The 11559-nt window shown below is 53.0% G+C and overlaps 1 protein-coding gene across 1 annotated transcript; it reads left to right on the forward strand.

Annotated features, from left to right (window-relative positions):
• Positions 1 to 2145: 2145 nt before the first annotated feature.
• On the forward strand, positions 2146 to 4734 carry LOC109766839 (uncharacterized). Its single transcript, XM_045233345.2, has 3 exons — positions 2146 to 2175; positions 2450 to 3561; positions 3659 to 4734. Exons 1-3 carry the CDS (start codon positions 2146 to 2148, stop codon positions 4530 to 4532), a joined length of 2016 nt encoding a protein of 671 aa, XP_045089280.2. The 3' UTR covers positions 4533 to 4734.
• The last annotated feature ends 6825 nt before the right edge of the window (positions 4735 to 11559 follow it).

Below are 11559 nucleotides of genomic sequence, written 5' to 3' on the forward strand. Positions count from 1 at the left end.
CCCCGCCTCCCAGGCCTCCCGCTCGCGCGACAGCTCGCGTGCCGCCCGCTCAGACTCGAGCTTCGACCGCAGCTCCGCCTCATACGCCAGATCATCACCATTGCCCGGCGAATCTTCACGGCCCGCTTGCTACCCGAGAGGGCCTCGGAGGAGGAGCCCCTGGACTTGTCCATGGCGAGCACTTCGGCGAAAGAGAGGAGGAGAGGAGGGGGAGAGGAGATGGATCTGGAAAAGTGGCGGATAGGACGACGCGCCCTGCGAATATCGGCGGCGGAAGCCGGAAACCCTAGGAGGGGGGATGGAACCGCGGTGCACCCATATAAAGCCAAGGGAGGCCAGGTAGACTGGGCCGAAGCGGGACAAAGGGCCGTGGGGGGGGGGGTCATTTGTGTTGCAGGACTATATGCTGATGACGGAGCCTGATTGTCGCCTCCTCATTGGTGGGAAAATTTTCCCTAACATGTTAGCCTATGATCTAGTTATGAGCCAGCAAGGTGGAGATCCCGTTGCCAAAGCAATTTGGCATAATACAGCTCCTAACAAAGTGATGATCTTTGCTTGGTTACTCTCCGGGACCACCTAAACTCAAGTGCAAACCTTGCCTTCAAAAACATCATCAACACGACAAATTGTTATCGCCGCACCTCTGGCTTTGAGGACATGGAACACATATTTATCTCTTGCCCTCTCACTGCAAGTATCAGGTGACAACTTTTGGATCAATCCTGGCCACTCTATTCAGGGTCTTTGGGATTGTTGCACTTCGAATGGACTGGATCGAGATGTGTGGCCCTTCGTCATGTTCACAATTCTGTTGAAGATTTGGGATGCACGGAATGGCATGGCATTTAGGCAAGGCTACAAGCTGTAACATGTCAATTAGGAACATTGCAGATGACATTGATCTTTGGTCACACCGTATCTCTAGGCATTGTATAAGGTGGCCATATACCTCTCCTCTAGATGCCTATGATTATGCAAAAACACCCCTAGACAGAAGACATGCGTTGATACATGCATGAAGCAGACCGAGATACTCCACTTTGAACAGGGGCCATATTGAATCAAGGACTTAATTATGTGGTCGCGACTAGTATAGGATCTCACATTAGGTGAGATCAATGAGACATTTTTTTTAAATACAAAACATGTTCAATACTTCTAAAAAAGTTTGTAGACACACATCAATTTTTGATGTACAACATCAAAAAGTCTTAGCTAATTTCAGTTTTTTTTTCAAAATGCCTAAATATGAATTTTTTGGTTGATCTCACCTGATGTCAGATGCTATACTAGTCTCCCCCGACTTATGTGTGCCTCTGTAATCAAACAGTAAAAAGCAACTACTTGTGTTGTTATTTTCTTTTCTTTGGATTACGTGCGTGAAAGCCTTCGAGCCTGGTAGCTAGGTCGTGAGCAGCAAAGCGCTACAGACATGGCTACCCCTCCACGCATTGAATCTGACAGTAGATTGAATTGAAACACCGGAAAGTTGCACGTGCTTTTACTTTCAGAGGGGACAACAAGATTAATTCAATATGGCGGATGGCAGCAATACCGTCCTCTTATTTATATTATGTGACGGAGGGAGTAGTACTCTCCCGTTCGATAGTGTAGTGTGTATATATTTTTTTAAAGGTTAAAGTTAAATTTAACTTTGACTAAGTCTAACGAGAAAACTATTTATATCTATAATAGTACAACGTATATAAAATATGAACTAAATGTTATGATGAATCTAATAATATATGTTTGCCGTTTTAGATGTAAATATTTTCATTCATAAATTTGATCAAAGTTGATAGGTTTGACTTTTGAGAAAATCTATATGCACTATATTATGAAACAGAGGGAGTACCAATCGATTGTAAATGTCGGTACTCGTCTATAGCACGGATAAACCGAAATCATTCCGTGTTGTCGCACTTGCTACATGCAGGCCTGCAAAGACAGTACGGTTGAGTGCTTCCATCCATTACATGCTTTTCATGATTTCAAATTTCAAAACTTCTATTTAAATGTTTCAAACAAATCTGAATTCTTTTGTTGGTTTTCATGGGGATATGGGTCTCCGCTCGCTTTGCCGCGTGCCGTGCACCAGCACCAATATACATCCAGCTCGATTGCTGTCATGAGTGTGATGCGATGCGAGAGAAAGGAGAAGGAGAGAGCGAGGTTTGGTACCAGGGGGGCTTTGTCTGAGTTAGCATCCCATTCTTAATTTGTGCCTGGTAAGGGAGGTATGGAGCATCGATGAATATATTATTGGCGACGGTGTTTAAGCAACGTGTGCCTTTCAATGATTCGTTGCCAAAAGAAGACACCTACGGGCACTCCATCGCCATGATTCCCGGAGCGAGCAGAGCACAGCACACGGCGGCCCGACCGGACCGATCGTGGGCATATATTTCACGGTGCAGCAGTCTAAACTGTGTCCCCGACCGGGAAGCTAGCGATGGAGCCGACGGAGGACATCGAGTTCCTCTGGAAATGGCGCAAGTACCTGCTGCTGCTCGCCACGCTGGTTGCCAGCGTCACCTACGGCGCCGGCCTCAACCCGCCCGGCGGCGTGTGGTCCCAGGACCAGGAGGGGGGCACCAGCAACGCCCGCGGCGCCGCCGTCCAGCCACGGGCCCCGCCGCTCCTGCCCCCGGCGCCAGCGCCGGCGGTGTACCCGAACCGCGTGGGTGACCCGGTGCTGGTGTCGACCTACATGCGCCGCTACACCGCATTCTTCTACTGCAACGCCGCGGCCTTCGTTGCGTCCCTGGTCACCATCATGTTCTTGCTGGACCGGCGCATCAGCGGCAACCGCGTCGGCCTCACCGTCCTCCGCTCCGCCATGCTGCTCGACCTGCTCGCCCTCATGGCCGCCTTCGCCGCGGGGAGCTGCCGCGACGTCGTCGCGTCCATCTACATCTCCGCGCTCTTCGCCGTCGTCTTCGTCTACGTCGCCCTCCACGTCGGCGTGGCCTCCGCCTCCTCCGGCTCCAGCCTGCTACTTCTACTCGGGAGGAAGGCGCCCGACTCGTGTCCTTGGGACGCGGAGGAGAACAAGTACATCAGGGAGCGCCGCAAATTCCTCTTCCTCCTGGCCACCTTCGCGACGTCGCTGACGTACGCGGCGGGGCTGGCGCCGCCGGGAGGCTTCTGGACCAAGACCGTGGCCGGACACCGCGCCGGCGCCCCGCTGCTCCACGACGGGCGCTACAAGATCCGCTACCACGCCTTCTTCTACGCCAACGCCACCTCCTTCGTCGCCTCCCTCGCCATCATCATGCTGCTCATGAGCAGGACGCTGAGGGACCGCCTCGCCCGGTCTTACGCGCTGCTCGTGTGCGTCCTGGTGGAGCTGCTCGGCCTCATGGCCGCCTACGCCGCCGGCAGCTGCAGATGGCCCACCACGACCGTGTACGTCTTCTCCCTCGTCGGCGCCGTGCTCCTGTACATTGTGCTGCAGATGGCCATCGCCGTGTTCGCCATGGACATGTTCAAGAAATGGCGAGAAGCCATCTGTAATATAGTGACGACGTGCGCAGGCAAATCGGGGCCAAAGCAAGAGTAAGCGTAATTAATATTATTATTGTTTTGCTAACCAACTCTCTATGTCTACGGTATACACTATCTTATTCATAATTTCCTACGTACTACTGTATAGGATAGTGAAGCAAAAACGAGACAAGAAAATCGACTTGGACAATGGTCCAGAAGACAAGGTGGAGGCGTCGCGGTCCCTTGTTCTGCTGCTGGCAACCCTGGCGGCGACGGTGACCTACCAGGCTGGGCTGAGCCCGCCCGGCGGCGTCTGGCCGGAAGACGACGACCAAGGCCGCACGCATCACATCCCGGGGAACCCAGTTCTCCACGACATGCACTCCAAGAGGTACAAGGCCTTCTACCACTGCAACACGGCGGCGTTCGTGGCGTCGGTGGTCGTCATCATCATCGTCCAGAGCAGGCAGCTGAGCGCCGTCGGACGTGCCGCACTCAAGACGGCCATGATACTGGATCTGTTCAGCCTCATGGGCGCCTACGTCGCCGGGAGCTGCCGGGAGAAAGTCACCACCATCTACGTCGCCGCCCTCGCCGTCGCCGTCTTTGTCTACTCCATCGCCAAGGTCGTGGCGTTCACAGCTCAGGGGCGCCAGACCATGCCGATTGAATGTGTGAAGCGCTTGTCGGGGAGGCTTTCACGGTTGCTCAAACTCTCCTCCGACGAGCCGCCCCGGCCAGGAGGAGCAGAACCAGCGACACAAGGTCTCCCTGCCGTTGGCGCTGGCCACCGTCCGGACGAGCCGTCCTCGCAAGGAGGAGAAGACACACCTCAAGGAGCGGCGCAAGTTCATGCTCCTGCTGGCCTCCTTACCGACGACCAGAAGCAGTCCAAAGTCCTATCTAGTACGAGCAGCATTCAAGGTCCGACCAAATACCTCTCCTCATTCGCTTTACCGTTTATGTATTTTGGACTCATATGCATCACATGCTCTCCCTACGTTTCAAAATATAAGTTGTACTTATTAATTTTTCAATAGTCAAACTTCTCTCAACTTTGATTAAGTTTATAAAGAAAAATAGTAATATGTACAATAGTATCCGATTATTATCTTTATATTTTTTATGAAATATTTACCCTGTTTGAAAATAACTAGCGCGGTTTTAGTTCGGTAATAACTAATAAGTGACATGGTTTTTAATAAAAGCACGTTAGTTAACGGAGGAAGTATATTATCATTTTTTATCCATCTAAGTATTGTAGATGTTCATATATTCCATTATAAATTTTTATCCATCTAGTATTGTAGATGTTCATATATTTCATTATAAATTTTTATCCATCTAGTATTGTAGATTTTTTTAGAGAAAAGGCATACGCCTGACTTTATAAATAAAGCCACCAGGCAGAGTCACGACACAACCAACCAAATATCACATAAGTAGAGCAAAGTTTAAGAAGTATGAGTACATGGCAACCAGCCAAACATGGCACGCAGGCCAGCCAAGAGTCCAAAAGAACCGGAGTTTAAGCCATCCTCCTAGATCGCCGCAGCAGGGAAGAAGCCGTAGATCTCATCTTAGATAACATGTCATCGAAAGCCTCTAAATCCACTTCCTTAGTCAATGATCTCCACTGCTGCAAAAAGACATTGGCTTTAAATAAGCAATTCACAGGGTTAGCCGGGAAAATATGTTCGATAGTGAACTTGTTTCTAGTAGTCCACAGCGACCAACAAATCGCTGCCCAACCAACCCAGAATACCCTCTTAGACCGTCCTGATAAAGTACTGACACAGCGCCGCATGTCCTCGAAAGAAGATGGATTCCAATTAACATGAAGCCAAAGTCTAATACAACTCCAAAGGAATTTAGCCAAAGAGCAATGAAAAAATATGTGCTCGGTGTTTTCAAGAGCCCCACATAGAGCGCATCTATCAGAGCCCGGCCCGTTCCTCTTCCTAATTTGATCAGCCGCATGGAGTTTACGGCGGAAAGCTTGCCACAAGATAAAATTTATCTTAGGAGGGATACGTGCCGACCAAATATCCTTGAATTTCACTATACGGGCACCCGAGATAAGTTTGGCGTACGCGGATTTAACTGAGAAACGCCCCAAAGCAGAGTGAGGCCAGACAACCGAGTCATCTTCCTCCGAGAGCAAGGGGAAGCAGGTAGTAAGACGTTGCCAATCATCCAACTCCACAGGAGAAAGGGTTCGCCGGAAGTCAAGGTCCCAATTGTGAGCCGAGAGCTCAGAGATAGAGATCTCGGGAGCAGCGCAATACGAGAATAGGGTCGGGTAGGCCACCGCGAGAGTGGTATCCCCAACCCACCAATCTAACCAAAAGCGAGTGGATTTACCATTCCGAACTACAAACTTAACGAGGGACCGGAAAATCGGGCGAACTTTAACAAGCTGACACCAAAACTAAGAACCACCAGAGGAAGAGGCGAACATGGGGCTCGAGGAGGGGAAGTACTTAGCTTTGAGAAGAGAAAGCCAGGTGGGGCGCTCCTCGAGGAACATAATTTTCCACCACCATTTTATCATGAGGCACTTGTTCATGACCATCGTGTTAATGATGCCTAGGCCCCCCATGTTCTTAGGCCTACAAATTAGATCCCACTTAACCATCCTATATTTGCGCTTATTGTCAGAGGAGTTCCAGTAAAAAGCACCCCTATGCTTGTCGAAACCAGCGTGAGTCCCTCCGGACAGGAGATAAAAGCCCATTAGAAACATCGGAAGGGAGGAGAGGCACGCATTAGTGAGGGCGACCTTGCCCGCCTGGGAATTGTAACGGCCTCTCCACGGCAGGACTCTGTTCCCTACTTTAGTCACTGTCGGGGCAAAGTCTTTTGCCAATAGCTTGAGAGGGGAGATTGGGACGCCCAGGTATTTGAAAGGATAAGAACCAAGGGAGCAGTTCAGAAGATGCGCCACTCTCTGAGCTTCAGAGTCAGGTACCCCAGTCACAATTACTTTGCTCTTTGAAAAGTTAATTTTAAGACCCGATAGCGTCTCGAAGCATAGGAGAAGGAATTTCAGGTTCGTGAGGCTGGCCTCATTAAGTTCCACCATAATAATGGTGTCGTCCGCGTATTGAAGGTGAGTGATGCCATTGGGGATCAAGTGAGAGCTAACAGGTGTAATGTGACCAGCACTAGCTGCTCGAGAAAGGATATGAGAAAGAGCATCCGCAACGAAGTTAAAGAGAAGGGGGGACGCCGGATCTCCTTGTCTAAGGCCCCTACCGTTAGCAAAGAAATTACTAATCTGTCCATTAACCGCCACAGCCGTGTGCCCTCCCGAAACGAGCTGCATAAGACGGTGAACCACCGCTCCCTCGAAGCCTTTAGCAAGAAGAACTTGGCGAAGAAAATTCCAGCTCACCGAGTCATAAGCCTTCTCGAAATCAAGTTTAAGAACCACTGCCTTAGTGCCCTTGGTCCGCAGGTCATGGACAATCTCATGCAAGCAAAGAACACCATCCAGAATAAATCTACCCTTTATGAACGCCGATTGGAAAGGACTGATGACGCGATGGGCGATCGGAGACAGCCTAGTAGCCAGGCCCTTAGCCGGGATCTTCGCGAAGTTGTTAATTAAGGCAATGGGCCTAAACTGGGTGATCAAGTCAGCACCTTTGACCTTAGGGATGAGAGTGAGCACCGTGTAATTCAATCTAGAGATGTCAACAGTTCCCAGCCAAAAGCCTTGTGTAATTGCCTGAATGAGGCCTTTTAACTGAGGCCAGAACTGCCTAAAGAAAGGAATGGAGAAACCGTCAGGCCTGGAAGCCGCGTTAGAATTGGCAGTTCGGATCGCATCGAAAATCTCCTCTTCAGAAGGGGGAATCATTAATCCCTCGTTTTCATCGCTCGAAACCTGTTCGAGGGGAGACCAAAAGGTAGGCGCCAACCTAAAACCCAGCTTGGGTTGAGCAGATAAGAGAGTAGAGAAGAAATGAACCACGTGACGCATAATCACAGATTGATCAGAGACCCTGACGCCCTCGATAAGGAGGCTATCGATCAGACATCTCCGACGTCTACCATTCGCGATGGCAAAGAAGTAGGCCGTGGGCGAGTCACCCTTTAAAGTCCAATTAGTAGTGCCTCTTTGCTTCCAATACACTTCCTCGTGACGACGAATACCCAAAAGTGCATCTTCAAGACCATAACGGGTCTGCCACTCGGCCGAGGAGAGGCCTAAGTTGTCCGCACGAGCATCAAGCACCTCTATTTGAGCAGCCAACCAAACTTTGTCATGCCTTGACTCAGCAAAGTGATTTTTAGACCAACCCCGAAGGAATCTACGAAGAAAATAGGAGCATTGATGCCAGTCGTCCATCGGACCAAAAGGTCGGCGGTTAGAAGACAGGAAAGACGAAATCTTTTGCGCAATCAAGTCAGCGAAACCCTCCACATGGAGCCAAGAGGCATCGAACTGAAACCTCGGGAAGGCAACCGAACGAGTACCATCATCAAGAATCAGAGGGGAGTGATCCGAGCCCACTATAGCCAGGGCTCTGAGAATGACACGGGGAAACAACGAATCCCAACTAGGACACAAGAAAACCCGATCAAGGACAGAACGAATGGGAGCAGTTTGGCGATTCGTCCAGGTGTAACGGGCCCCGATCCTAGGGATTTCACGGATCGCCGTATCTCTGATGAAAGCATTGAACGCGTCAGCCAGCGGCCACGAGAAGTTAGAGGTACTCTTATCCGAAGGGTAGCGCATCAAATTGAAGTCTCCCCCAATCAATAGTGGCAGCTCACAGGATTCAATTTTATTGCGAAGTTCATCCAGAAAAATATATGACATAGAATGATCAGCCGGACCATATACCACCATGATTTCTAGTAAAGAGTTAAGGATTCGGTGAGAAACCACTGTGTTAGCCCAAAAAATGCCATGATCAAAAGCGACAAAATCAAAAACATCTTTCTTAGTGCCAAGAAGAATACCACCCGAATGACCAACAGGGGCCACAAAGTTCCAATCGAATCTATCTGTCCCAGCAACGGCCGAGAGTTCATTTGGGGAGAAGGAGGGTTTGAGAGTCTCGACAAGACCAATGATATCAACATTTTCAGAACAAACCAAGTCTTTTAGCTGGTCCCTGCGCCCCCTAGCGCCGAAACCCCTAATATTCCAGAATAGAGCCTTCATCTAAAAGAGAGGTTTTTAATTCTAAGGCTCGACCTGCTCGGAGCCTTGCAGGTTTTAGCATGTTTCCCAGCCCCACGTTTAGAAGCAGTCGGGGGAGCCTGACTCCTGTCAGATCCCCCCTCATCCCCACCGGCCACAACCAATGGGGCAATCGATCCCAGCCCAGCCTCCTTGGCTTTACCGATGTCAGCCTGAGCTATTTCATTAGCCCTAATAACGCCAAGCAATGAAGAGGGAGAACCCAAACTAGCGTCAAAGCAAATACCCACATCATCTCAAATACTAAGCAAATGTTCATCAGATTGAGACGGAAGCACTAAACGAACAGGAGAATGAACATCGGGGTTAGAGGAGGGGGGCATGGACGCGAACCTGAAGGAGGCAGATCCCGAGCGGCCCGATCAGCCACCCGCTCGCCGCTGTTGGAGACGCGACCACTCTTGCGAGCCGTGGATGCCGGCGAGCGCAACGGCGCATGACGAGCAAGGCAAGGAGATGCCGCAGCAGAAGACGGGCCCGAGGCCGTACCCAAGTCAGCATCCAGCCTGCGGCAGAGCCCAGCCGCAGACTGCCTTGAATCACCAGACGCCCTGCTTTTAGCAGAGTATTTCTTGACCGACGACTTCTTCTTCTTCTTGGAGGCTAAGGGGCCAGCCGGGGGCAAGTCTTCAATGCCTGAGAGGGATGGAGAGGCAGGGCGGGCTGGAAGATTAGAGCACACCACCGAAAATGGAGTTCCCTTCGCCCCACCAGAAGCCGCAGCCCCTCCAACCGAGTCCGGCAACGAATCATTAGCCCCACGGTCGACCGGAGCATTCTCCTTCAACAGGTCCTGGTCTTCTGGAGAGAGCCCGTCCCACTCCGACTGGGTAAAGCGCTGATCATTGCTATGCATAGAATCGTCCGAGCAGCCGTCACCATCCTTGCTCTTGTCATCATTGCCGGAAGCAGAGGGCGGGGGAGGAGGCGGGGGCGACACCGGACCCGAGTCACCCTCCACCAGGACCCTGAGCCAGAAGCCACCAGCCGAGGGGAAGACATCAATGGAGCCACGGATACAGAGGGGATCCACACACCACACCCGCAGACGGACCGGCCCGAGGATAGCCAAAGACTCATGATCAACCTCAATAGGTTTGCCGATTAGCACCCCGAAAGCCATCAGAAACGCCGTGGAACGCAACACAGGAGGGAGGGACATCATCAACTAGAACCCATACATCAGACAGGGAGGAGATAGCCTTGGAGCCATTAGATGCAGCCTTGACCGAGACAACCAATTGGTTCAGAGGCAACGTGAAGCTAGTACAGGAGGAAATCATGCGGAGGCTTTCCTTGGAGGGGAAAGTCGCAGCAAACTCAAAGTCTGAAAGCTGACGGATTTGCCAGTTCCACCCTCCCTCATCCCACAACCGGAGCTCATCAAGAAGAACCTGGGATGTTATGCGTTTGGACTGGACAGAGATGATGCCGACGTTGGAGAGCGCTGGAATAGGAGCAACGGCAGGAACCTCCCTATCTAAGGCGAAGAAGGAGCACCCAGGAAGGCCAAGACCATAGTGGACAAAGGCAGGAGGCTTGGAACGGTTCTGACAATCCATAGTGAGATGACCATCTTCCCTACAGATGAGGCAGAAGGGGGGGGGTTTGGCATCGGGACTGAAAATGGCCAGGACGGTGACATGCGAAGCAGGTGAGAGTAGGATTGGCGACCTGAGATTGAGGAGGAGCGGGACCAGGACCACGAGGGGGAGGGGGAGAATACCATCACCAGCCGCGCCGGGCCCAGATCCGACGCCCCGCCCAGCAGCAGCGCCAACGGGACGGCGAACCGGCGCCCCCAACGCACCTCGCGGGACGAAACACGACGGACCCCCACCAGACACCGCCGGAGCCCGCACGGACCCACCACCCAGGGGAGCAGCACCATGCGGCGGAGGCGGCGGAACCGGGCCAGAAGAGCCAGCCCGACTGCCCGCGGCCGCCAGCTCCCAAGGATCAGCAACGGCCGGAGGAGCGCCATGCAGGGGCAGCGAGGGATCCGCCGGCCCAGAGCCAGAGGCGAGTGGGGACGAGCCGGCCGCCGCTGCCGCCGACCCCGCCTCCGAAGCGAGCGACGCCTGGAGCTTAGCGCGCAGCGCAGCTTCATACTCCAGATCGGCCGCTGCCTCGCCAGATCCATCACGCCCCCGCTTCTGGCCGGAGACGGCCTCGCTTGAGGACCCACGCGAATCCATCGCGACCACCGCCGCAAACGAATGGGAAAGGGGAGGAGGAGCAGATCGGGAGAAGAAGCGAATGGGGAGGCGGCGACGACGCAGATCGGAAGAGGAGGCAGGAAACCCTAGAAATGGGGGAACCGACCCCTTCCGGATCCATATATACCCGGACCGAGCCAGGCCCGGGCCGACAGGGAGGGCCGAGGGGGGAGGGGGGGACTGGGCCTGGGCCATCCGCAGCCCAGAGTCCAGGGAAGGGAGGGGGAAAAACGGTCACGCAGGCCAGGGCAGGCACCGACCCAAGCCCACCAGGCCCATCAAGCGGCACAAGGGCCCGCAGCCCAGACACAGAATCCACCACCAACCCCATCTCCAGATCTAGGTCAGGCGCCGGCGCCGATGGCGAAGCCGGAGCCGACCCCCTAGAGAACGAACAGGCGGGGAGGACCACCGGAGGGGAGGACGGAGAGGAAGCCGCAGCCACCGCCCCCCCCCCCCCACCCCCACCAGAGCCCAGAGGCCCTCGAACCGGAGACCAGGCTGCAGCACGGCGGCTCCCACGGGAAACGTGACGCTAGCCATCCTCCTCCACCACGACACCGGCAAGCCGACCGCGCCCGCCAGGTGCGAACTTCCGACGGCGGCCCGGGGCCGAAACGACGGAGA

The sequence above is a fragment of the Aegilops tauschii genome, chromosome 2, assembly GCF_002575655.3.
Source record: "Aegilops tauschii subsp. strangulata cultivar AL8/78 chromosome 2, Aet v6.0, whole genome shotgun sequence".
NCBI lineage: Eukaryota > Viridiplantae > Streptophyta > Magnoliopsida > Poales > Poaceae > Aegilops > Aegilops tauschii.

What these genes read in the sequence shown, in the direction of transcription:
- LOC109766839 (XM_045233345.2), top strand. Translation starts at nt 2,146, where the DNA reads ATGCGAGAGAAAGGAGAAGGAGAGAGCGAG. An exon ending in AAGGAGAAGGAGAGAGCGAG is followed by an intron (nt 2,176 to 2,449) that starts GTTTGGTACCAG and finishes CCGACCGGGAAG; the next exon opens with CTAGCGATGGAGCCGACGGA. An exon ending in AAATCGGGGCCAAAGCAAGA is followed by an intron (nt 3,562 to 3,658) that starts GTAAGCGTAATT and finishes ACTACTGTATAG; the next exon opens with GATAGTGAAGCAAAAACGAG.